The sequence below is a fragment of the Cricetulus griseus genome (genome assembly GCF_003668045.3).
Source record: "Cricetulus griseus strain 17A/GY chromosome 1 unlocalized genomic scaffold, alternate assembly CriGri-PICRH-1.0 chr1_1, whole genome shotgun sequence".
In the NCBI taxonomy this organism is placed as follows: domain Eukaryota; kingdom Metazoa; phylum Chordata; class Mammalia; order Rodentia; family Cricetidae; genus Cricetulus; species Cricetulus griseus.
The window spans coordinates 187,062,155-187,089,036 of record NW_023276807.1 but is presented as its reverse complement, the minus strand read 5'-3'; the positions used below and the strand labels follow the sequence as shown (position 1 = coordinate 187,089,036).

Below are 26,882 nucleotides of genomic sequence, written 5' to 3'. Positions count from 1 at the left end.
TCTCGTGAGTGGGCTCCAGGGGCTGAGCTAGGTGCCCTCCGAAGCAGGGCTGTATATAGAGATAGCAGGATCCTAGGGCCAACAGAGAGGAAGCCTAGGCTGGAGGGAAGGGCCCAGGAGCACTGGGGATCAGAGTCCTTTGGAGAATATTGCTGAGCTGAGACCTCCCTCTAGGAAATGAAACTGGAAGAGAATTTGTCACCGGTGTCTCACCTTGGCTTAGTCTGGGGCCACCAAGTATTGGGACCATAGATGCTAGGAGTGAATTCGCATCTATCCGAGCTTCCTCTTGACTGTGTCCTATGATTTATGCCTCTTCTTCATTGCCCATGTTCAGAATGAATCAGCTGAGGCTGCTGCCATTCAGGTTGGGACCACAGGCCATAAGGTTCCTGGCCACACGGGATATCCCAGTGTTGGATGGGCACAGGATGTCCTCTGGGCCACCCACCACCATCCCAAGCAGCAGAAATGGAGTCAGCTCCAGTTACGTGGAGGAGATGTACTTTGCCTGGTTGGAAAACCCACAGAGTGTTCACAAGGTTGGCATTGGCCTTCTGCATTTCATGGGAGGGAAGCTGCTGGGGTGGATGGAGGGAAGAGGGATTGCTGGAAGCAGCCATGAGCTCAGTCCCTGTGCATTTGTGTGTGGGAGAAGGAAGAGGCTTCTTGTTTTATTGCTGGATGAAACTCTGGTGGGAGGTAGTCCCACTTGATGGACCAGGAAGATGCCTTGCCCAGAATTCCAGAGACCTGCCCTCCCTGAGCTCTTTGCAGATGACTCCTGCAATGAAATTAAGAAAATAAATGCCAGGCCAGGCAGTGGTGGTGCATGCCTTTAGTCCCAGCACTCAAGAGCAGAGGCAGGCAGATCTCTGTGAGTTCAAGACAAGCCTGGTCTACAGAAAAGCTACACAGAGAAATCCTGTCTCGAAAAACAAAAAACAAACAAAAAAACAAAAAAACAAAAAAAAAATCCTATAGATGTGTCATTTGATAACTAATACCCCTTGATAACTAAAAGTGAAATGGGAGACAGTAAATAGTCATAGGATCCAGACTCAAGAAGTATGAAAAATCAAGAGGTCCCTCCCAGCCCACCACATGATACTCTTAGTTTCTTCTCTTTCTGAGATTTCTTTTATGTAAAATTTTTGCAAACATAATGGAATTGCCCCTCATTCCCACCAAAGTGACAGGTAACAATCCTGTTTTGTTCTTTGGCTTACATTTGGCTGTCTTTCAGCTCTTTTCATGTCAGTACACGAAGAGCCCCATTGCTTGTTTATTTCTGCCTACGTAGTTTTCTGTCACATGGATGCCTCCTTGTTACCAGTAATGGACTTCTTGTCTTGATTGCCGAGAACGGGGCTGCAGAGTGTACTTGTATGTGTGCACACAGCTAGCTGTAGGAAGATTTTTCTTCCATCCAGGAGTTTATATGTGTGCAATTTTGGTATGTCGTGTCAAATTGCTTTCCATGAGGATTCCACTGGCACTACATGGAACTGAGCAGAGGGAACCAGTTTTTTTTCTGTGCTGAGAATGGGACCTGAGCCCTCACACATTCAAGATGGGCTTCTCCCAGGAGCCCAGCCAGCAGCCCTCCCCAGGCCAGCACTGTTACTTACTCTCCTAGAAGCCAGAAGTATCTGTGTGTATGCACACCTGATCTTGCTTTCTCTGTGAAGCAGCAGGGTGGCACAGCCTCTTTGGCCTTGTCCTCTCTGAGGTGTGTGTTGGTAGTAAGTACCCTCTATCCAGCCTAACAAACACACCTTTTCACAGCAGACTGCTTCACTCTACAGCATCTGCACTCATTTATGAAGCCAGTTGCTTATTAACAGTCATCACCATTTTTATAAACAACCCTGAAGGGATCATCTGGACACACTTGTATGAGTACATTTGTGGATAAATTACCACTAATTGGATTATTGTCTCAAACAAAACAAAACAAAAACCTATACATAGATCTTGTGATCTCTGCCAGCTATTCTGCCATCTCCTAAGATCTGTAACCCAGTGTGCAAAAACAGATTTCCCTCAGGCCAGAAGGCCCTGTCATAGCTGAACCTATACCCTGAGGAGAGCTGGGCAAAGAGTAAGAGGCCTAGGCTAGTAGAGAGGGTCCCTGAATAGAGGTTCTGGAAGGACCCTGGGCACCATGGAACCCAAGAACACTGAAAGCTTTGAGGATCCTAAATCTTCATGTCCTGACCTGGCTGGGCTCTTTCATTCTCCCTACCCAGTCCTGGGACAGCTTCTTCCGGAAAGCAAGTAAGGAGGCCTCTATGGGTCCTGCTCATCCACAGCCCCCAGCTGTCATCCAAGAGATCAGGCCAACAGTCTCAAGTTGCACCAAGACTAGCAAGCTGGTGGAGGACCACCTGGCAGTACAGTCCCTCATTCGTGCCTACCAGGTGAGATCGATCAAGGCATGGGCAAAGATGATGAGGGGGGAAGGTACAGTTGGTGAGAGAAGCAGGGGTCTGGGCTTTAGTGTTACTTTCATTGAGAACCAGTCTTTGTCCTATGTTGTTTAAAGCACAAAGCACCTCCCTGGTAGCTTTTGAGTATTTGCTGGCTTGTCTGTTTCCCCATGCTGTTGTCCATCTTGCACATACAATGTCCGACATGCCTAGAGGAACACATAGTAGGTGATCAATTGTATTTACTGTTAAGTGACTGTGGAACACTCTGACACTTCTCTAGTCTGGGCATTCCAGGAAACGGGCTGTTTGCAGCAGGAACTTCATTAGTGAAGATGGGATGAATTAATAATTTACCAAACACGGCTCCCCTACCAGCTGCTCATTCTGGAGGCTTGAACTCTCTCACACTGGGTCCCTAGTCTGGGCCTAGTCTTTGGCAGTGTGTCTTGGTGACGGTCCATGTTCTTGACAGAACAGGACTAATTGGAGGGCTGCACTGGTGTTGATCCATGACAGGTGCAATCATTGAGGCTATCTGTGGGAACTGGTGGCAGAAGGCATTTCACAAGGGAAGCAGAGGGTACTGCTAAGTGTCCTGGGGCTTGAAGAGACTTGGTAGAAGGGAGCTGCGAGCTGCTACATGGGCATTAGTAAATGGAAACAATGTGCTGTCTTCCACTAGGCACCCTCTGTGTGGGAGTGGGAGGTATAAGCGAGTTTCCTGGGCACCCAGTGCCTCAGGGTGTCAGGGGTTCTCACTGGCCTGAGGGCCCATGGGCAGTGGACTTCTGGCAGCACAGTAACTGTTGTGGTTCCAGTAGAGCATTCCCCCCCCCAAAAAATCCAAAGAACTCCAAAATCTGAGTTTTTTTCAGGGGGGGGGATCAATGTGACATCATCAGTGGAAAATTCCACACCTAATCTTATGTGATAGATTGTAGTCAAAACCCAGGCATCCTAAGACCATTGAACAAAACCACATTTCAGCTCTGCATGTAAGGTGTTTGTGAAACCATAAATGAATTTCATGTTTAGACTTGGGTCCTGTCTCCAACATATTTCATTATGTCTGTAAATATCCCTAAATCAAGAAGAGAGTGAAATGCCAAATTCTCCTGGTCCCAAGTATTTCCAGTAAGGGGTCTTTCATTGTGTTCTGTTGACTGGGTGAAAGATGCAGAAAGTGACTTCATGATTGATTTTGACAAGAACAAGCAAAGTCAAATTAGACCCATATTGCATGGAGATTAACACCCAGGATGTCGCTTGAGGGCCTTTATGTGGCTTTATCCCAGTATGGTTCTTAGTCCTTTTTCGTGTGCACACGTGTGTGTGTGGGGGGGTGTGGGGGTGTGGGTATGTAGGTGTGTGTGCATGTAGAGGCTAGAGTAGGATGTCTGGTGTCTTCCTCTTCATCTCTGCCTTATTGCCTTGAGACAGTGTCTCTTGTTAAGCCAGAAGTTCACTGGTTTTGCTAGGTTCATTAGCCAGCAAGCTCTGGGGATCCATCTGATTCCATTAGCTTTAACTGAGGTTATAGGCACAGAAAACCAGGCCCTGTTGTTTACGAGGGTGCTGGAGATTTGAAACCTAGTCCTCATGCTTGCAGAGTAAGTGCTCTTACCCACTGAGCCATCTCTTCAGTCCATACTGTCATGTAGCCCAGATGTCTGGCTTTAAACTATTTATGTAGCTAAGGCTGACCTTGAACTCCTGATCTTCTTGCCCCCATCTCCCAAGTGCTGAGATTATAGCCATGTATCACCATATATAGCTTGATTTTTATTTTTTGTGGTTTTTTTTGTTTGTTTTGTTTTGTTTTTGTTTTGTTTTTGCCTGTACCAGACACAGGATCCTCTGGATTCAGGCAAGATCACAACAAAGCCGCATGTTGCAATGGCTGATGTGTCTCCTGCACTCTGCAGCTCTCCGACTCTGTTTTTTGTTTTTTTTTTTTTTTTTGTTTGTTTTTTTTTGTATTTCTTGCCAATTTTTGTGAAATGAACCATGGTGGTGTTCCTGTAGAGGTTTTCTGAGTCATCCCCATAGTGTCATTTCACTGATCCCTTTGTTCATGTCAGTGAGCATGGTGCTCTAGAGGCTTCACCCAATGTGGACTTGATTTCCCCACATCAGCTTCTTAGTGGGGATGAGATGGGCAGTGAGCAGCCAAGGGTGGTAGCTATTATCTGTCCAGCTTTCCTTCTACCTGAGGTTCTTGTCATGGGACAGCTACCTTTGTCCACTGTACATTGAGATGCACATTGTACAGCAAAGGCAGGCTCGGGGAGGTACTTTAGTTTTCCTTTTGACTGATATTCAAAAATATGATGTTCTGTGCATCCTTCATAAGTCACCATTGAAGGCTGTCGTCATCCTCCTCCCCCTTCTCCTCCTAGTCTCTCTCTATAGACTAGGCTGGCTGGCTTCGAATTCATGATATTCTGCCTCAGCGATTGTTAAAATTACAGGTATACACCACCCTGCCCAACTTTCTTCTTTTTGTTTTTATTTTATGTGAATTGGTATTTTGCCTGCATGTATGTCTGTATAAGGGTGTTGGATACTCTGGAACAGGAGTGACAGTTGTGAGCTGCTGTATGAGTTCTGGGAATTGAACCTGGGTCCTCTGGAAGAGCAGCCAGTGCTCTTAACAGCTGAGTCATATGGGCCTCCAACTTTCTTCTTTTTGTAGTTTCTCATGAATGAACACTCTTAAACAAAATAGATGAATTTCAGTCTGTTGTAAATTTCTCTCTCTCTCTCTCTCTCTCTCTCTCTCTCTCTCTCTCTCTCTCTCTCTCTCTCTCTGTCTCTCCCCCCTTACAGTGTGTCTTTATTCACAGCCCTGGTAGTAGTCAGCACCCCTTTGCTCTCCAATCTAATAAGATTCTTCAAGTCAATCTTGTCATAGTTAGCTTCAGTTGTCAACTTGACACACCTGGGAATTTCTCAATTGAGGAGTTGCCTTGATCTTGTGGACATGTGGACATGTCTGCAGAGCATTTTCTTAATTGATAATTGATGTAAGAGGCCCAGCCTACACTGGGCAGTGCCTCTGCTAGGCAGTGGGCCTGGGTTGTATAAGAAAGGTAGCTGAGCAAGCCAGTTAGCAGTTATCCTCCTATCCTTTGATCCTCCCACTTGGTCTCTGCTTCAGTTCCTGACTCCTAGTTTCTGCCTTGAATTCCTAGTTGGCTTCTCACCATCATGGACTGTTAACCTGTAAGCTAAATAACCCTTTTCTCCCCAAATTGATTTTGGTCAGTGTTTTATTACAACAACAGAAAAATAACTAGACTAGTTGTATATTTTCCCCCTTCCAGAACCATCCATGCTTCCAAGGAGTTCTGAGAATGTTCAGTCTTGTCAGTTGTAGTGATCAGAGCTGAAAGTGTGTGCTTTTCAGAAAGATAACATGCTAACATGCATTATGGATTTATTCTGATGTGGCTGTATACTTCAAATGTAGGACTAAGGGTTTGACCTCATCCATCTTATAGCACCATCTCCTTTCAAAGATGCCAACAATAGATGTTCTCAGAGATGCCAGTGAAGTGGCTTATGTGATGTTTTCATAGCCCACATGCAACAGTCTTAGAATAACAATTTCCTACTGTCGCTACTGATTGGCAATAGGAGAGTTTATGATTTTTCCCTTGTAGTTCTGTTTGTCTTTAGGGAATATTCGATTGGCCAAATGGAATCGTTCTTCTCTGCATAGCTGAGCTACTATGGCTATATTACTATTTGTTACATCTTACTATTCATGTTTAAATCTTAATATAGTTTTATACTTAAAATATTTGTAAGTTTTCAAGGTCAAATCTTTAAAACAAGATATTCTTTTTTTTCCCATGGTTTTTCAAGTCAGAGTTTCTCTGTGTAGTCCTGGCTGTCCTGGCACTCATTCTGTAGACCAGGCTGGCCTTGAACTCACAGAGATCCATCTGTCTCTGCCTCTGCCTCTCTGCCTCTCTGCCTCTCTCTGCCTCTCTCTGCCTCTCCTCTCTGCCTCTCTCTGCCTCTCTCCCTGCCTCTCCCTGCCTCTCTCTGCCTCTCTCTGCCTCTCCTGCCTCTCTCTGCCTCTCTCTGCCTCCTCTCTCTGCCTCTCTGCCTCTCTGCCTCTCTGCCTCTCTGCCTCTGCCTCTGCGTGCTGGGACTAAAGGTGTACACCAACAAGATATTCTTAAAAGCCTGGTTCTTTGGAATCTTATTCTTTCAATCCAGTATTTACAATTCCTATATTGTCCCCATCTCTATGTATAATAATTTTTCTTGCTTCATAATTCTTTTTAGTTTATGATTTCTTCTAAGGCCTATATGTATTCATTTTTAAAACTCTAATCAATCTTTTAAATTTTTCTTTAATTATTGTGTGTAGACATGCACAAGTGCATGTCTGGGAGATCATGGATGTGGTTTCACAATAGCAGATGAGAATTTTTCTCACTCATATGTGCGTTTTCCTTGTTCATATCCCAGACACTTTGGAAGTTCACACTTCCTAATGGTGTGTAGTGTCTAAGTTCATGTATAGGTTTTTATTTATTTTTGCCAGCCCTGTGTTGTACTTTTGAACTGGAGCTCCAGCCATCTGTCACTGGTGACAGGCAGCACAGTAGGATGTGTGACAACTTGACAGTCTGAAGCTGGAGGTGGGTGGGGTTCTGAGCCTCACTTGGAACAAAGATCTGTCCAGCCTTGTTATTTTCCTTTTTCCCAGATCCGAGGCCACCATGTGGCCCAGCTGGATCCTCTGGGCATCCTGGATGCAGACCTAGACTCCTTTGTACCCTCAGACTTGATCACAACCATTGATAAATTGGGTAAGAGTTGTCACCTTCCCTGTCACTCTGGCAGTGCCATGCTAGCTGGTGCTTGTGGCTGAGTGAGGAGCCTCGGGCCCTGAAACCTAGCCTGAACCCAGCATATCTCTGGGTCTGTTTGGCTTTCTGACTGTTCCTGTTACCACTATGCAGTGCTCCCAAGAGGGCCATGTTCCCACCTGCACTAGGGTTCACCACTGGGCAATCCACTCTCATGGCAGCAGGTGGGTGCAGATCCTCCCTCCTCTTTCCACTGAGGAATGGTCAGGGCTTCCAGATAGGCCTAAAGGGTGGGTGCAGTGGGTGCTGCTGGGGTGCTATCCATCCCCTAGCCAACCTCATTGTTTCCTCCTCTACTGCCTTGGGCTCCTTTCCAGCCTTCTATGACCTGCAGGAGGCTGATCTGGATAAAGAGTTCCAGCTGCCTACCACGACATTCATTGGGGGCTCCGAGAACACGCTCTCTCTGCGAGAGATCATTCGTCGCCTGGAGGTGAGCCCAGGAAGGCATGTCTGCTTAGCTCTGTAGCTCTTGAGCATGTGGGGAGGGAGTGAGGGTGCTTCCTTTTTTAGTCTCAGACTCTGGGACTATCACTCCTCTTGCTGGTTCCTCACAGACTTTCCACCTGTCCCTTAGAGCACCTATTGCCAGCACATTGGCCTGGAGTTCATGTTTATTAATGATGTGGAGCAATGCCAATGGATCCGACAGAAATTTGAGACTCCTGGTGTGATGCAGTTTTCCATCGAGGAGAAGAGGACTCTGCTGGCCAGACTGGTGCGCTCCATGAGGTCAGCACTACCCAATGGACAGCCGGCATGGCTGGAGGACCATGCTTGGTACCCTAGCTGGGAAACTAGCAGGGCCTAGAAGAGAAAGCAGTCTACTTGGTCCCACTGCTGGAGGCCTGTAGGAGCCCTTAGGCAGAGCATTAGGACCATATGCTCAGTTAGTTTGACCATCAGAACCACACTCACTGGTGGGTGGGGTGGGGATGGGACTCCAGAGAAATGTTGTAGCAGAGGTCACACTGAGCTTGGGCAGAAGTAACAAGAGTGTGGCTGTGGGAATGATATGACAGAATGCTGTCTCTGCACTGTCCCTGGCATGGGTGAGTGTGATGGCACTCCTGGCAGGGGCAGTGGAATGCTACCCACTGATGATTTGGAAGAAGGGACCTTCAGAGCTGTAGGGGCCTGGAAGTGTACCTGGCTCAGCTGCTGGGTGCTAAGTGAATTCTGAGCAGTGGTGCCTGGGCTCAACTCAGACTTTAGCAGGATAGAGGTATTTGGAACTTACACAGTAGCAGGAGGGTGGTGGGGCAGGAGTAGTAAAAGATGGCCTCTTGAGGTCATTTGGATATGAAAAGGCATCTGGGAATGGAGTCCCAGGTCACCCTGCCATGTGTTTTTTGTTGGGTGAGTGTGACATGGTGTCCATGTCCAGTGTAGGTTCTGGACTACACTGGAGGGAGGTGACTTTTTCCTTGTGTCCTGGGCATTCTGATCCCAATGCTTGTGAAAAGCACCCAGGAATCCCAACCCTCTCTTTCAGCCCTTTCGCTTCTCTTCCCCTCTCCCCAAACAGGTTTGAAGACTTCCTGGCCAGGAAGTGGTCTTCAGAGAAGCGGTTTGGCCTAGAAGGCTGTGAGGTCATGATTCCTGCTCTTAAGACCATCATTGACAAATCTAGCGAGATGGGGATTGAAAACGTCATTCTGGGGATGCCACACAGGTAGGACCACTGACTTGCCCTTGGCATCCATGCTTGCTGTCCAGGCCTGTACCTTGAGGAGAGAGAGAGGGTGGAAGTCAGGGCGAGGCGCATTGGTACTACTTGAAGCAAGAAGCAGGGAACTTGATAGGTTCCCAGGGCCCCTGGTCTGGCCTGTTTGTCACAACAAGACCCAAATACTTGGCCAAAGCCACCATGTGGCCAGTGCCCAACCAGATTCTTTGGTCATATTGCTGCTTTCTCCTGGAATTTCAGGACCTCAGACTTGGGATACATTCTACTAGAAAATCCTTCAGAGGAGGGGATGTCAGGGATGTGTCAGGGATGTGAGAGTAGATGGCCCTGAGTTGACATCCCCTTGACATAGGTCTGGAGAGATGTAGGTCTGCATCCTAGCCGTAAGTTGACTCCATGTTTCCCCTGATGAAGACTTGGAAGTTTCATTCCCTGTGATATGTGGGCCAAAGGCCTGTTGTGATCTAGAAAGTTGTTTGTGGTTGGACTAGCACAGGGCTGCATTGTCTTAGGGACTCTAGACACATGGTATGGAGAGTTTCTGTCTTGGCAGACTGGCCAGGAATCTGAGGTTTGACATGGTACTTTGAGGGGCCTGGAAATGCTCAGTGTCTGGTGGGAGGTTAGGCAGAGTTGGCCCAGTCGCCAAGGTTACATGGAACACATGGCTTCATGTCTCAGGCTGTTAGAACAGCAGGAGAAGATGACACTGGAAGATAGAGATGGCTCAAACATCTGTGAGATGGTGCTGGGTGGGCATTTGCCTGGAGGGCTCTCTGAACAGTGGGGCCATTCTGGGCCAGTTCAGGTCTCCACAGTGTCAATGGTAAACTTGGGGGCTATGGAGGGCTTTGCCCAGAGCAGCTGAGGAATGTTCCTTGGGTTCCTCAAGCCCATAGGACCTGTGTGTGTGTGTGTGTGTGTGTGTGTGTGTGTGTGTATGTGTGTGTTGGGGGGGAACCAATGGGAGGGGGCTTTCCCTGCAGTTGTGTGGAGCCGAGAATCAGGATTGGGCTCTGGAGTAAGTTTAGAGTCACTTATTTATTCCTATCAGGCTGGTGCCCACCCCTGCGGTAACTGCCTCAAGTAGGAAGTTCAGGCTGGGCTGAAGAACCTGGTCCATGACTGCCACATTGTCCCTTCAGTGTTCCCCATTCTGCCCCATTTCTGCTCAAAACTGCTGCTACCTGGGCTTGGGCGGGGCATGTGAGCAGCCTTGAAACTTTAGCAGACTAAGTTCATGGTGGGAGGTGCCAGGGTAATGGGTGGGGTCAGTTTTTTGGGGGGAGGAATGAGTAGGGACATGCTAGGTAGCTTGGTGGCTTCCTGCCCCCGCCCCCAGAAGGCTTTCTAAGTCACTGATGTGCAGGAAGTCTGCTTGAAGGAAGCTGGCCAGGGAACTACTCATGTGTCTGGTATATATTGAGACAGGATGGGAGGGTTGAGCCTTACTGGGGCTTCAGCAGGAAGAGATCTGATAGGTCTCATGGTAGGTAGGGGGAGTGGCTATACTTGGCCAATGTAGGAAGGTGACCAGGAGTCAGGTGATAGCCCCAGACATTCTGATCTTAGGGGCAGGTTGAATGTGTTGGCCAATGTGATCCGCAAGGACCTGGAGCAGATATTCTGTCAGTTTGATCCCAAGTTGGAAGCAGCAGATGAGGTGAGTGACATACCCTGTCTCTGGAGCACCCCCAGGAGGGCTTGGTGTTTGGGAGGTGGACACCCCAGGAGGGCCTGGTGTCTGGGAGGTGGACACCCCAGGAGGGCCTGGTGTCTAGGAGGTGGGCACCCCAGGAGGGCCTGGTGTCTGGGAGGTGGACACCCCAGAAGGGTCTGGTGTCTGGGAGGAGGGTACCCCAGGCCTGGTGTCTGGGAGATGGGTACCCCGGGAGGGCCTAGTGTTTGGGGAATGGGTACCCCAGGAGGGCTTGGTGTCTGGGAGATGGGTACCCCAGGAGGGCCTAGTGTTTGGGGAATGGGTACCCCAGGAAGACCTGGTGTCTGGGAGGTGGGCTGGAGAGTTTGGGACTTGAGTTTCCAGACCAACAGATGTGGAGATGGATAGACATGAAGAAGAGGCATAGGGACTGGGATGTTTGCAGAGGGTCCCTAAGGCTTTGGGGACTGGGATGTTTGCAGAGCGTCCCTAAGGCTTTGGGGACTGGATGCTAAATTGGATAATCCAGGTCAAACTCACTATTTCCAGCTAGAGAAACGGAAGCTCAGAGAAGTGCAGGGGCCCCCTAGAGGCTTCTCTCCTGAGACTTTGTTGTGAGCCTTTGTGCCCACAGTCCCTTTATCAGCCTGGAATGGCTTGTTGGCTCCAGAGAGGCATGAGTGGACTAATGGCTTCCTTTATCCATTTGCCAGCCAAGGACATGTTTTCTTGCTCCCATCCTATGGCTTGCATGCTACTGAGGCTCCTGGCCGTGCCAAGCCCTCAGCCCTACTGCCTCCTCTCCTCTCGTCTGCCTCGTTCAGGTCTCTGCCTGAACTTCCTGATCTGTACATTTTGACTGTCCTTCCTCTTTTGTTCCCTTTGTCTCTCTCTGGCCGTGTGTGTGTGTGTGTGTGTGTGTGTGTGTGTGTGTGTGTGTGTGTGTGTGTGTGTGTGTGTGTGTGTATCCCATGTCTACATGTGCATCTGTTTTCCTTTCAGGAGTGAGGGAGGAACTTTGTCACCAGCACAGGTGTTTGGTTGGTTAAAGTAACTCGCCCAAGAACACCTGACACATGGTGCCAGAGTAGGCCTAGAGCCCACATCACTGGCTTCTAGCCCAGGATCTTCTAGACATGACCCTCAGCCACCTCCAAACCTGTAAGCCTTTGTTCCTCCATAGAGTAGGTACAAAGGCACCTGCCCCACAATCGTGTGAGGAATTGACAGGATTCTGGGGAAGAAAATTAAAATTTTTGACTAAGGAACACTTTTAAAAATTTGAGTTTTTTTTTTTTTAGATTTAAAAAATGTAACTATTGTTGAAAGGAAAAAATACAAATTGATAAAGAAATTGAACATTTAAAGAAAATTTGATGCAATGGGAACATTTTCCTCCATGAGACTTCATTCTTGTGGTGTGTCTGTGTGTGCTTGCTTACATTTGCGGTGAGGTGTGTTCTCCTCAGATAGGTATAATTTTGTCCAGGAGCCATGAGAACAGCTCGGGGAACTCTAGGTACCTGGCTGTTCAGTCACGAAGTTGTCCTTGTTCCACGTCAGCAGGTAACAAACTTGGTTTGTTGGCTTCTTGCAGCTGCAGGGTTCTGCCTGCTGTAATGAACATCCTCATCCTTTTAGTGAGCACGTGACTATAGTTGTCACATGGCACCTGAGAAGTGCAGTAACCTGGGCAAGGAGCGGACACCATGGAGCCTTGCATGGACCCACCCACAGCGTGTGCCTCCCACAGCTGTTCCCCTTTCTGTTGATTTTTCCTTTGCCGATTGGACAGGTGCAAAATGATTTATTTTTATCATATTTTTAATATGAATCAACTGAGTATTTTGAAGCCCTTGTGGTTCTTGTTCTGTGAAGTCCCCTCCATAGCTTTTGTTCATTTTTCATGGGACTTTACATATTGAAGGCAATTAGCTGTTTCTCTGCAGTTGACTTACTAGCTTGTTTCCCCATTTGGTGTGCTTGGATTTTCTCCCCACTGCTTGTGGCAGATTTGTCCTTCCTTAGCTGTCTTACTGCATGGGGACTTTATATATTGTTTAGGAAGTAAGCTTTCTCTACTCCTAGACCCTAAAATATCCTCCAACACTTCTATGCATTTGATTTCATTGATGTGAAGAGTAAGGTAGCCATTGAACTCTGGTATGTTTCAAGAAGCCTGGCAGGTTGGCTCAGCACTGTCATGAACTGCCATTCATTTCCTGTGGGAGGTGTTAGGTTCATTCTATCCCACCTTTACACTCAGGGCTCTGGTGATGTCAAATACCATCTGGGCATGTACCATGAGAGGATCAACCGTGTTACCAACAGGAACATCACTCTGTCGCTGGTAGCCAACCCTTCCCATCTGGAAGCTGTGGACCCTGTGGTACAGGGGAAGACTAAGGCAGAACAGTTCTACCGTGGGGATGTCCAGGGTCGGAAGGTGAGCTTGTCTGGGTCTGTAGCATTAGGGTAGCATCTGAAGGTCAGCCTTTGAGAGCAGAGCTCCGAAAGACTGGGCACTGAGGACATGGATCCTGGGATCTTGATAAGAGGAGGTAGGGTGAGCTTCATAGGCTGGGGTACAGGATCCTGCTTGCTTATACCCTGGCATGCAGGTAATGTCCATCTTGGTCCATGGGGATGCCGCCTTCGCTGGCCAGGGTGTCGTCTATGAGACCTTCCATCTGAGTGACCTGCCTTCCTACACCACCAACGGCACAGTGCATGTTGTAGTCAACAACCAGGTAAGGATGTGGGCTCCATGCCAATTGGCATGCCCATTTTTAGAATGGGCTGTGGATTGGTGGGAAAGGTGAGCCAGCCCTGGTGTTCATTCCACTGTCCTGCAACTTCCCAACACATGTGACCTCAGGTAGCAATCAGGATCCCTAGCTCAGCGTGCAACCTCAGGCAGGGAACCCAACCCCCAGCCCCATGTCCTGCTCTGAGAAATTTGGTAGATACATAACAAACACATATATGTATTAAAAACATATCTATATACATTTATAGACAGTTTTGTAACCACTGTACCTGGAGGATAAACATCCATAGTCCCAATTGACTGTGGATCCAAAATATTCAGACCAAGCATGGCCAGGTATGGTTCTAGCTGCCTGTCATTTCAGCACTAGGCTACATACAAAGTTCATGGACAGTTTGAGCTATATAGTGAGATCTGTCTCAGAAAATCCAAGGAGAGTGCTTGCCTAGATATGCAGGCCTTGGGTTTGAACCCAAACATCACACACACAAAAGGATTCAGGAAGAGAAAAAACAAAACAAAACTAAACCTGTATAAAACATGACCAGGCTTTTTTTCCCCCTTGTTCTCGTAAGTGCATAGTATAGTGACTATTTGCATATTATTTACATTGTTTTATATATATGATTAAAGATACAGTGTTGGGTACAGATTCCATGAAAATACTATAGAATTTTGTATGGGTACCTGGAGACACTCATATTTGCGGCATAGAGGCAGTGGCAAGGATGGACGGGTGCAGCACAGGAGCTGTAGGTGACCTTGGGCTCTGCTCAGCACATTGGTCTTGGTTGGCAGTCATGTTCCTTTCTTTTCAGGCAGCTGAGGTTAATACCAGCTAGAAACCCTGTGTTCTCTGCCTCATTTGTGGTAGCATTTAATCTTTCTTGAGTTTCGCTGGGAGGCAGGACTTTAATAAGACTGCCTTATAGATGAGGACACTGAGGTTGGGAACTGAAACATCTTGCCTGAAGCTCTACAGTCACTCTGGTGTATCAGATCCCCAAGGCCTATGTACCAGTGCCGCAAATGGACTGGTAGAAAAAACGGCTCAGCTTCCCTGCTGCCACTGTCACCACCACTGCCACCGCCGCCACTGCTGCCCCACAGCAACTGTGGTCATATGTGGTCAAGGACTTATTTACTGTTACCCCTTCATGTCCCCTGTATGTCCTAGGTACCCCGATAGACCCCCTCCCCAGCTCCTTGACTTGAGTGAGTTTCAGGACAGCCAGCAGGGCTATACAGAGAAACCCTGTCTCCCAAAACAAAACAAAGAAAAAGTATGCAGAGGGGCACATCTGCCTTCTCTTGTCCTTGCAGATTGGCTTTACCACAGACCCCCGAATGGCTCGCTCCTCACCTTACCCTACTGACGTGGCACGGGTGGTCAATGCACCCATCTTCCATGTGAATGCAGATGACCCAGAGGCCGTGATCTATGTATGCAGTGTGGCAGCTGAATGGAGGAATACCTTCAACAAAGATGTTGTTGTGGACTTGGTGGGTCTGGGGTACTGACCAAGGCCAAGGTACGGGGGGGTGGGGGGTGTTGAGGGAGGAGTGGATGGCTTATCCCTGCTATGCTGGGTATGCTGGGTGTATTTGGGGGTGCCGGAGCTAAGGATGGGGTGAGTAGCCCATTCCTGCCCCATTCCTGCTTTGCCAAGAAAGTCAGGTGTGCTTGAGGGTGCTGGTGCCAGAGCAGGCTTAGTAGCCCATCATTGCTAGTACCAAATAAACCAGGTACTTTGGAGGTATGGGTACTAAAACTGGGATGGGTTCTCTTTCCGCTTTGCTGAACAAGCTTGGTATATTTGAGGGTGCTGGGGCCAGAGAATTGCTGATGGCTCACCCTGATGTGCCAAGCTGGCTAGGTCCTCAGTCACATCTTCACTAGGGCTAGAAGGACTTTTAGACAGAGGGTTAGTGCCATCAAGAACCATCTGTACAAAGGCCTTGCCATGGAGCATTCATTCAGTGACAGGTGAGAGTGGATCATTCGGGATGCTTCAGATGTGCCCTGCCTGCATATGTACTGAGCACATAGCCTGTAGTAGGGACTGAACCCTTTGGCTGCCCCTGCAGGTCTGTTACCGCCGGCGTGGCCACAATGAGATGGATGAACCCATGTTCACACAGCCGCTCATGTACAAGCAGATCCACAAACAGGTACCCGTGCTGAAGAAGTATGCAGACAAGCTCATTGCGGAGGGCACGGTCACTCTACAGGAGTTTGAGGTAGGGAGGCGGGACTTCTGGGCATTGGGACAAACCTCAGATTGACAGGCTGGGAACATGGGATGGCTGCAGCTGACATCAGCCCAGTGCTAGACATTAAAGGAGCAGCGCTGTTCCTTGTTTCCAAAATTTCCTGGTTCTAACAGGGCATGAGGAATTAAGGATATGGTTACAGCCAGGTGTGTGCTGTGATGGGGAGGAACCAAGTTTCAGGCAGGAATGGGTCTCTCTGTAGGGGTGTCCTATAAGGTCCTGTAAGAGGACCCTTGTACTGGGATCATGCCTGGAATCATCTGTGGACATGTTAGTCCTTCTGCCTTTATGGACAGAACTTCTGAAAACAAGGCCTGAGTCTGCCCTGTTCCCCTGGATCTCCTTACTGAGCATACTCCAGGCTCATCAGGCTTTGGAGTATCTGTCCAGGATCATTCTCAACTCTGAGGTCTAGGTTGCTGGCATCCCTATGAATAAAGAGAGAGAGTTCTAGAACTTGGTGATAGAGACCAGGGATTTTGAGTCTGAGCTGACTAACCCTCTTGGATGCCCAATATGTCACTGTCTGTCCACACCTTCCTCTCAATTCTAGGAAGAAATTGCCAAATATGACCGGATCTGTGAGGAGGCATATGGCAGGTCCAAGGATAAAAAGATCCTGCACATAAAGCACTGGCTGGACTCCCCCTGGCCTGGTGAGTGAGGAGCATGCAGCTCAGTGACCCCCCCCACCCCAAACTCCTTTGAGCATTGGCGGAGGAACAGGACTGTGGTGGCTCTGGAGAGCATCACTGCAGAGCTAGAGGCTGAGGCTCATCCCTGATATGCAGTTGTGAGCTGTTTTGCAGGTGGAGGCAGGTCAGTGTGGACAGGTGGCATTAGAGCAAGTGTGGCCACCTATGGTTTGCCAGGGATGGAGTGGGAGGTACAGGGGCTATCTACTCAGAGGGTCCCTCTGCTGGGGCAAAGCTGGGTCAGATATAATCCCAGGGTCCAGGGGAGTGTTGAGGCAGGTGTAGGAGCTACAGCTGTGACTCTTCAGCTGTGGCAGGCCCCAAGGATATATGTTGATGCCTCTGGGGTTAAGAAATTGCAACCTTTCTCTTATGGGACAGAAAACTGACCAGGAGTGTCAAAGTCCCACCACCAGTATATGCATGGATTCTGTCCCCTCAGGCTTCTTCAATGTGGATGGAGAGCCCAAGAGCATGACATGTCCTACCACGGGCATCCCTGAGGACATGCTGACCCATATTGGCAATGTGGCCAGCTCTGTGCCCCTGGAGGACTTTAAGATCCACACAGGTAAGGCTGCTGTGCAAGCTCCAGCACAGTTACCTTCAAAGCTGACACTGTGCCCTGCAGGGAGATTTGTTGGGGTACCTAAGTGGGACAAAGCTTATGGAATGTCCCTGCTTAGCCTTTTGGTGTCCCGGTTCAGCTCTCAAAGCCTCATATGGGTCCCTCCCCATGTTACTAGCTCCTCTCCCACTGGATATGGGGAGTTAGGCATTTGTAGATACAACATTCCAACTGAGTGTCAGGGTGTGGTCTTAGATTGGTACCTTCAATCTGGCAAAGGCAGTTTCTAGTGTATCCCTGGGCCATGTCGAACAGGAAAGCAGAGACATCCGTGGAAGGGTTAGGGGAGAACCTGGAATATAGGAAGAATTCTGCTGGCAAGGAGAACATGGGTATGCCCCTAGCTAAGGACTATGCCAGAGGGTAGCCCCATGAGTTCCTGGCTTGTGAGCCTGGCTAGTCGATGATCTCTGACTAGCCCCTTAGCTGTGGCCACTGTAGTTTCTGTTTGAGAAGTTTGGGGCCTCATGGCTATAGTAGGATGTCTGTGTCTTCTCTTCGTAGCTTCTGGGAGCACAACTCTCTCTCAGTGTGCATAAGGCACCCGTTGATGGCACCAAGGCTTAGTGTTGAGACTATTCACATTATATGGCTCTCACTGGGTGTGTGGTATTAACCTTAGTCCCTTCTTCAGGAAAGCAGGGACAGTCCTCATGGGATTGTTGTAGAGAACCCTGACCCAGTACATTACAGCTTCCTCCTCTGTGAGGAAGCCCAGATCCGCTCTAGTCTGGCTGCAGGTTAGGCAGGACAGTCCCCAGGGGCCACCTACAGCCTTTGCTTTCTCACTGAGTACTCCTGCCAGAGCTCTGGTGCTTCGGTCATCCAGGCCAGAGGCCCGACTTCTGTGTTCCTCGGGTCCCCTTCCCACAGGCCTCTCTCGCATCCTGCGTGGCCGTGCAGACATGACCAAGAAGCGCACAGTGGACTGGGCATTGGCAGAGTACATGGCCTTCGGTTCACTGCTAAAGGAGGGCATCCATGTGCGGCTCAGTGGCCAAGATGTAGAGAGGGGCACGTTCAGGTGAGGCTGAGGCAGGCTGGGGCCCTGGCCCCTTGGGCACTTGTCTTCATTGAGCCCATGGATTTCATAACTCAGAACTACACATCAGGGAAGTAGCACGTTGCTGTGCCATTCTCCTTGGTGTGACCATTCCATAGGACCTTATAGGTTTTGGGGGACAGTAACAGGACCTGCCTACCCTCTGCTGCCCAGGTCTGGAGTAGATGACAGTCTACCTGCTCTTGTCCCTATCCTGATGTCTCTCCCCAGCCACCGGCACCATGTTCTTCATGACCAGGAAGTTGACCGGAGGACGTGTGTCCCTATGAATCACCTGTGGCCTGACCAGGCCCCCTATACTGTGTGCAACAGCTCCCTCTCGGAGTATGGAGTTCTAGGTGGGTGGGATGCTTCTGGGTCTGGGAGGACAGGCAGTCTCAGAGATTGGGAAGGAGGACAGAGATACTAGGATGGCCCTGAGGAACTGTGGTTGAACCATTTCTAGAGACATTCAGGAGGTGAGGTTATGTCCCACATGGTCTAACAGGCAGCTCAGAAGGGAATATTTGCTTTGTTTTCTCTTGGACACCTAAACCCTTTCCCTGGATACCAAGTACAGAGAGTCCAGACAAGAAGTTCAGTAGAGTCCATCGCAGTACATAGTTACTGACTGCCAGGCGCTAAGCCTGGGGCTGACCTTACACGGTCTTAAGCCCATCTTCGTTTCTCTGTCCTGTGATCCCACGGGGACGTGCTTCCCCTCAGTTTACCTGAAGTCAGCAAACTTCCCCTATTACTTCCTCTTCCTGGGGTTCAGTCCCACATGCAATGCATTGCCTCTGGGCTTGCACCTGCCTTTTCTCAGGAGCTTTGTACATACTTTAGGGGTCTTTTTAGTGATGGTGTCCCCAAGTTGTCTTTAGATGTGGCTCTTGGTATGCATAGAGGTGCACACCTTTAATTCCAGCACTTGTGAAGTAGAGGCAGAGGATCTTTTTTGAGTTCAGGACAGTCAGGGCTATTACACAGACAAACCCTGTTTCAAAAAAACAAAAACAAAAAAGACAAGCATGCTTCCACATCCAGGCTCACTCTGGCCTGTTGGGAAGGACTGGTAGCATATACTGAGGAAAGGCTGGGTTTAACTGGATCCACTGCTACTTGGTGACACTGAGCTCTGTCTTGTTGTCCTTTGCCTAGGCTTTGAGCTGGGCTATGCCATGGCCAGCCCCAATGCCCTGGTCCTCTGGGAAGCTCAGTTTGGTGATTTCCACAACACAGCCCAGTGTATCATCGACCAGTTCATCAGTACTGGCCAGGCCAAGTGGGTTCGACACAATGGCATCGTGCTCCTGCTGCCTCATGGCATGGAGGGCATGGTGAGGGCTGGAGACCCTTGCAGGCCTAGCCTGGGGGGGGGGCAGAGTCACCCCTTGGTCCCTTGAAGAACTTTCTGGGCCCCTGAAACTTGTGAACTAGACTTGTGGGCAGGGTGGGAACAGGCACAGCCAAAGTTAATCCGCCCCTTGAAGCCATCTAGGCACCCAAAGCCTGAGGTCTCTGCACTCAGTCTGGATCACGTGTACTTTCAGGGCCCAGAGCACTCTTCAGCAAGGCCAGAGAGGTTCCTGCAGATGAGCAATGATGACTCGGATGCCTACCCAGTGAGTGCTGCTGCTGTCCCCAGGTGGGGAGTAGATAGTAGTGTAGAGTGCCACTCCTAGCTGCCAGTATCCATTGCAGGTGTTCACCGAGGACTTTGAGGTGAGCCAACTCTATGACTGCAATTGGATTGTGGTGAACTGCTCTACACCAGCTAGCTACTTCCATGTACTGCGCCGACAGATCCTGCTGCCCTTCCGCAAGCCAGTGAGCTGCCCCTAGCCTATTATATTAGCATCATGGCAGTGCAAGGGTTGGATGTGGGGAGCCACAGATGGGTAGGGGCTGCTAGCAGCTGGCTTTTTACCTTCCAGCTCATTGTCTTCACACCCAAGTCTCTGCTGAGGCACCCTGATGCCAAGTCCAGCTTTGACCAGATGGTGTCCGGTATGAGCCTTATCTGGACCTCTTGGGCCGCCTTCATTGGGTGGTGATCTGTGTGAGGCCTAGTGGCTGATGTGTGGTTTCTGCCCCTGGAACTCCACTATCTTCCCAGCTCTGTCTTCATTGGCCCTTCAGCAGCTCCTGTCTTGGTCCTCATTTACCACAGCATTGGAGATTGACACCTTGACTAGATCAGGTCACTTGGAATAAACTCCAGTGTCCGAGGAGTGGGTGGGCTCTCTTAGCCATCAGTAAGTGCTGCCAGGAGGTGACACTGGTAAAATGGTGTCTGATTTGCTGAGTATTGAGTATCACTCACTGTATATTTTCACTCATCACTGAGAACTTGATTGCTCTCTCCCAAAGCACCCGGCTTCATCAGTCTGGGAATCAGGGGCCAGGTACAGCACATGAAGACTTGAAGTGTGACTTGGTAGGGAATTACAGAGTCACAGTGAAGCCCTGTGGCCAGTAGAGCAGCTCTGTCTTGGCTGAGTCATGAGTAGTAGTAGGGACAGGGTTTAGACAGTCAGGGCCCAGGCAGCATAGATAGTTGTGGGGTTTACTGTTGTTTTTTGGTCTGTGTGTGTCCACTGTGGAAAGGTGGCTGTAGTGGGCCATCAGTGGAGCCCTGGTGGACTGGCAGCTCTGCCCTCCCACTGGCAGCAGTTGCCCTCTGCACCTCAGTGTCTTCACTTGAGATGTGGCGATATAGGAACATCATAGTAGCTTCATGAGAAGTTTTGCAGCATGCTTGACTTCAGGAAGAAGAAATGGCTAAAGCTGGAAGATGGAGACTCTGTTACAGGGCCAAGGGAGAAGGAATGTCCCCTCCCAACAGCTTCTCACGTTGGCACATGGAGGCTGAGTGCCATGTGTAATGTGGGCACAACCGGAGGGGACAGATCTGGGGCAGGATAGTGCTATCATGGGTCCACCCTGTTACCTTTTCTGTCCTCCGGGCCCTCCCCTTCCTATATTCCACACTTTGAATGTTTGTGTTTCTAAGGCTCTGCTCCCGTCCACAGATCTATCTCTAGTCTGTCCCTTCAACAATTTAGGATCTCTTCTGTCCTTTATTCCATCGTTGGGATCAAAGTAAATGTCTCATGTAAAGCCTCCATCAGTTCAGGAGCCAAGAAGAGCCCAGGGCTGCTTGGGGTGCTCCTCGTCCCATTGCCCTTATGATGCTGATACCCCTGAGGTACCCGGTCCATCCCTTAGGAACTAGCTTCCAGCGGATGATTCCAGAGGATGGCCCCGCGGCACGGTCTCCTGGGCAGGTACGGCGGCTTATCTTCTGCACTGGGAAGGTGTACTATGACCTGGTAAAGGAGCGCAGCAGCCAGGGCTTGGAGGAGCAGGTGGCCATCACACGCCTGGAGCAGGTTTGCTAAGTTCCTTGAACACTAGTTGTGACAGACAAATTCAACTCACCAGCCTTGGCTCTTGGCAGTGTGTGGGTGGCGAGGTATGGCGCAGGCCCTGCACATGTTGTCCCTCTACTGTACTCTTTGTATGTCTACCTCCCCAGATCTCGCCATTCCCTTTTGACCTGATCATGCGGGAGGCAGAGAAGTACTCGGGTGCCGAGCTGGTGTGGTGTCAGGAAGAACATAAGAATATGGGCTACTACGACTACATCAGTCCACGCTTCATGACTCTCCTTGGCCGCTCCCGGCCCATATGGTACTGGGCTGGAGAGTTCTCTATCTACCTCCCACCTCTGCTAACCTGCCTTTGGCTCTTTTAAGCCTGACAGTCCCATATTGCCTTTTCCTGCCTTGTTAGCAGGGCCATTCAGAGCTAGCCTCTGCCCTTCTCTGGCAAACATTAGAGTCCCTATAGGCTCTGAGCCATCTGTCTACAGGTTAGCTTCCTTATCACAGTTGGGGGGATATGCATGACTTGTATGACTCAAATCTCCTCCCTTTAATCTTAGCCCCTAGCTTTGGTACTGCCTCTCCTCTGCCAGAGAATGATTGGATAGGCTGTGTGTGCAGGCCAGCCTCTAGAGGTGCCTAGCAGGTGTCAGCCCCCAATGCTCAGTGTGGGCATCTTTGTTTTTGTGACAAAGATGGGACCAAGGATGAGAAATGTGGTAAAGCCACAAGTGTGTTTGCTCCCAAAGTTTCTGGGGTGTGGCATGATTGTTGTCTCCATGGCCACGGGGTGGGCATCTTCTCCCTGTCCTGTGTCTGGACAGCTCAATTTGTTGTAGGTCCACAGCTCACTGAGAGGACTGCCCAGGCAGGCAGTCTTCCTCCTGTGTTTCACCCTCAAGTTCTGGACTGAGTGTGCAGCTAGACCTGGTCCTTCCTTTAGCTGACTCTCTTCCTCCAGGTATGTTGGCCGGGACCCAGCAGCTGCACCAGCCACTGGAAACAAGAATGCCCACTTGGTGTCGCTGAGAAAGTTTCTGGATACTGCCTTCAACCTGAAGGCCTTTGAGGGCAAGACATTTTAGAATGAGGCCAAACCTGCTCAAGTCTTGCTGGGGGAGGTTATCTGGGAACTCTGGGGGCTCCAGATGATCCGCACTCATGTAGCTGAACCACATTTATGTAGCAGTTGGGACCAAAGAATAGCACTGCTGGTTTTGGTCTCTGTTATTTCAGAATTGGCCAGGACCAAGAATTAGCATTCCTGAGATGGAGGGGATATAGGTGTGCTCTGTTACCCTGTTACCCAGCTCTGCTGACCTTGCTGGATCTTTCTCTGGTTTCTCTAGCTTTATTGGTCTTGTCTCTAGTTAGCCACTGGAGCTGTGCACTGTCACTCCTATCACTCTGTTGTCTTCATCCATATACTCAGAGATGCTCCCTGTTGTGCTCTTAGAAGTAGAGATTTCAGCAATAACAGCAGGTTAATAACCACACCGGGAAATGTAGACTCGGTGAGATGTAGCACACATGTGTGAACCAAAGTAGGAAACCAAAGAGCAGAGGAATAAAGACATGCTTGGGAAAGAGCATCGCTCTCCTTTCTTACTGTGAAGCTGGGGGAGGAGTAGCTGGGGTGGTGAGGGAAGGAGAATGAGGAGGAAAAACAAATCCATAGAGGTTGCATCACACAACAGATTTTCCCCCGAGCTGCAGGCAGGGGCTCCCTGCTCTTCTCTGGCTTCTCCATTCTTCACCCTCGTTGAATTTGCACCTGCTAAGATGCTGGGAGCTGTGGCTCTTTCTATAAATTCTACAAATGTATCCCCTTCTCAGAGTCCATCTTTGGAACTAGATGCCAGGGTCTCTAGGTGCAGCAGGGTCGAAACTTCAAGACTTGGGGTCTTGGGGCCTGTTTGGGAGATATACATGTGGTTCCCTCTGTTTTTTTCTCTCCTTCCCTCCCTTCCTCCTTTCCCTTATGGAATCCAAGGTCTGGCACATGGTAGAGTCACTATCACTGGGTGACACCTGTAGCCATTGTTTTATTTTTATTATGGTATTTGCAATTTCACATATGCATGACATGCATACTGGTCATGCCATCTTCATGCATCCTCTCCTCCCTGTCCTCACGAATTTCTCAAGTTTGTATCTATTTGTTTTGTTTGGCGATTCATAAAAATTAACCATGGCTTTTTGTGTGACTGGATCAGAAGTTATCCATTGGAGCCTTATGGGATACTGACAGTATACAGTTAAAGACTGAGGTCTTCCTCAAATCTATGGATTATGTATATGGTTTTTCTTTCTTTTTTGTTTGTTTAGTTTTCGATGGTCCTGGGAATTTAACCCAGAGATGTTTGTGTGCTGAGTATTCATTTTACCCCTGAAGTGTGTTTCTAGCCATGACAATGGTTTAATTCACTGGGTTATGAGTCCTGTTGGAGGAAAGTGCAGGTGCTATTGGAGTCGTAGAAGGCTCCTTATTTGAAGAAGTTGTCCTAGATGAATAAGAGATATTACTTGGAATGGACACAGGGTCACTAACCATGGGTTTTGGTTGGGGTCAGCCTAGAGAAACAAGCCTGAGGTCACACTGGCGAGTGTGAAATCCCATGAGCCTTAAATTCAGTTTATTGGGTACACTTAAATAATTCTACCACAGGAGTACATTGAAGGGTGCAAGCAGGCTGGAGGGGCCTCCTGTGCAGAGGGTGAGTTTCAGATCACTAAATGGGGGAAACTGCATGAAGCTAGGGCTCCTACTCCACCTAGTAAAAGTTGACTGGGAAATAAGCCCCTTAGAATGTCTGTAACTACATTCGGGGACAAGGAGTACTACTAAATTTAGTAGTGATACTACTAAATAATTACAGACTACTCACTAGACTCATTTAAAATAACCAAATATTTAGAGGAATGATATATCTCAGATTCTGAAAGATCACAACTGGAAACAGCACCTCTAAAATACTCAGAAAACTTGTAAATAAAGTGAAAGTTACCCTGGTAAAAGCTGGCTAAAGGAATCCATGACTACCAAGTCAGCCCTACAGAAGATACTGGAAGGAATATGCAAGACTGAAGTCAAAGATAAATATACCCAAGAGGAGTAAAATAATGATGCTCAGCAGAGAAGAACTAAGAAATACTCAAATGCTACCAATCACCAAACACAATGATAGGAATCAGTAATAACTGAGTATTAAATTTCAATTTCCTCATCAAAAGATAAGGACCTAGCATATTGGATTAGAAAACAGGTTAAAACAGTTTTTTTTTTTTTTTTTAATTCTGCTTTCAAGAAACACATCTCACCATCAAAGATAAATGCTATCATAGGATAAAGGGATGGAAAAGATATTCCATGCAAAGAATCAGGAGATAGGTGGCACTGTGGTTCTAATTTCTGACAAATAGACTTGTCAGAAGATAGTGACTTCATACTGATTTAAGAAGTGGTCCACGAAGAGGAAGCTACAATTCTAGATGCATGCCATACACAGGCTCTTCTGGTACCATAAAACCAGTGCTGTGAAATTTAAAGTCACAGATTAATCTTCACACAGTAATATGAGACCTCCCTGTAATCATTAGATAACTGGAAAAAAAGGAATATAGAAACATTGGAATCAAATTATATCATGGACTTAGCAGACATCTACAGATATTCCACTCAGCCACCAAGTAATCTACCTTCTCACCAGCACACGGAACCGTCTCTAAGATAGATCATGTGCTAGGACACAAAGCAAATCTCAAAAAAATGTAGGAAAATCAATGTTCTGCATCCTATCAGACCAGAGTGGGGTAAAGCTATAAAAAAAAAGAAAAGCAAGAGAAAATAGAATATTACAAACTCATGGAGATTGAACAACATACTATTAAATGATGAATAGGTCATTGAAAGAATTAAATAAAATCCCTAGAGATGAATGAAATAGAGAACACAGTGTATGAAGATCTGTGGGATGTAATGAAGGTAGTCCCAGGGGGATGTTTATACCTCTAAGTACCTACATTTAAAAAAAAATCTTGCCAGGTGGTGCACACACCTATAAATCCAGCTCTTGGAAGCCAAAGAGGCAGATATCTTTGAGTTCAAGGCCAGCCTGGTTTACAGAGTGAGTTCAGGGACAGCCAGGGCTACACAGAGAAACCCTGACTTGGAAAAAAAAAAACAACAAAAACCAAAACCCTGATAATGCCCCTTAAGGCACCGAAAAAGCAAGAACATGTTCTCAGAACCGTAGAGGTGGAGAAAATGAAGACAAAGGTGTAAATTAATGAAATAGGAATGAAAATACTACAATGGTTCAACACAGCAAATAATTGGTTCTTAGAGAAACAAGATTGACAAATTAACCATAAGAAAGACCCAAATAATAAAATCAGATGAACAGGGAAACATTAAGGAAACTCAGAGACTTGTAAAGATATACCTCAACATTTTATATTCCACCAACTAAACTAGAAAACCAAAAAGAAACATGAATTCCTGGATGACTATGATCTACCAAAGCTAATAAAGATGATGCATACCATTAAAACATCTGTAACAAGCAGTAAAAAGTAAAATATCTGCCAAATAAAAGATGTCTAGTACTTGACCTAACTGGCCCAACAGGGGAAAGAAGAAAGGACAGACACACAGAAAACCTGGGATGGGGTATGTGCTGTGCTCACTCACCAACTGCTGCAGCAATCCCGAAACACAGCATTATTTATACATCTGAATCAAGGAGGTGGGGTTATGGTAAACAGCTGATGAGGAGATGGGGTTATGGTAAACAGCTGAAGAGGGGGTGGGGTTATGGTAAACAGTGGAGGAAGGGGTGGGGTTATGGTAAACAGCTGAAGAGGGGGTGGTGTTATGGTAAACAGTGGAGGAAGGGGTGGGGTTATGGTAAACAGCTAAGGAAGGTGTAGAGGAGCAGTCTCAGGTTGCTGGCATCCTGGAGGAGGAAGCTGTGGTTGACAATTTATGCACACAGTCACCATTTGCTCTTGGACCAGAGGAAGGCTTTGCTATGCCTGTGAGTCTCATCTGGGGAAGGCTTTACCATTCCCGTAGGTCAGAGTCATTGGTGATGTCCTTGATATGGCCATGCCCATGTCAATAATACACAATCACTTTGGGTTTCCTTCCCTGCTCCATGTAGGTCATTTGAGAGCTGAGTGGAAAATTCAACCACACTTTTAAAAAAAGATCACAGTATTTCTCAGGTTATTTGATAAATAGGAGCACTTCCATATTTTTCTTATGAAGCCCTTAATGCCGTTACCCAGGAAATAGAATAGGCTGATCTCCCCATATTGACGTAGGTTCAAAGATTCTCAATACTTGCAAATCTAATTCAAGAACACATCCAAAGGACCATAATGGTTTCATTCCAGACATACAGAG

At 48.1% G+C, this 26,882-nt stretch overlaps 1 protein-coding gene across 3 annotated transcripts; it reads left to right on the top strand.

Annotated features, from left to right (window-relative positions):
• The first annotated feature begins 338 nt into the window (after positions 1 to 338).
• On the top strand, positions 339 to 22,557 carry Ogdhl (oxoglutarate dehydrogenase L). Of its 3 annotated transcripts, XM_035452914.1 has the most exons (22): positions 339 to 542; positions 2,253 to 2,423; positions 7,162 to 7,264; positions 7,642 to 7,757; positions 7,902 to 8,056; positions 8,853 to 8,999; positions 10,587 to 10,677; positions 12,941 to 13,120; positions 13,296 to 13,424; positions 14,768 to 14,947; positions 15,533 to 15,685; positions 16,272 to 16,374; positions 16,856 to 16,984; positions 17,915 to 18,065; positions 18,315 to 18,442; positions 19,245 to 19,423; positions 19,637 to 19,708; positions 19,788 to 19,913; positions 20,021 to 20,093; positions 21,315 to 21,478; positions 21,625 to 21,779; positions 22,434 to 22,557. In XM_035452914.1, the coding sequence occupies exons 1-22, from the start codon at positions 339 to 341 to the stop codon at positions 22,555 to 22,557; spliced, it is 3,033 nt and encodes a 1,010-aa protein (XP_035308805.1). The 3 variants fall into 3 exon arrangements, with proteins under 3 accessions (XP_035308805.1, XP_035308806.1, XP_035308807.1); XM_035452915.1 differs by lacking the exon at positions 2,253 to 2,423; XM_035452916.1 differs by lacking the exon at positions 14,768 to 14,947.
• Positions 22,558 to 26,882: the final 4,325 nt, after the last annotated feature.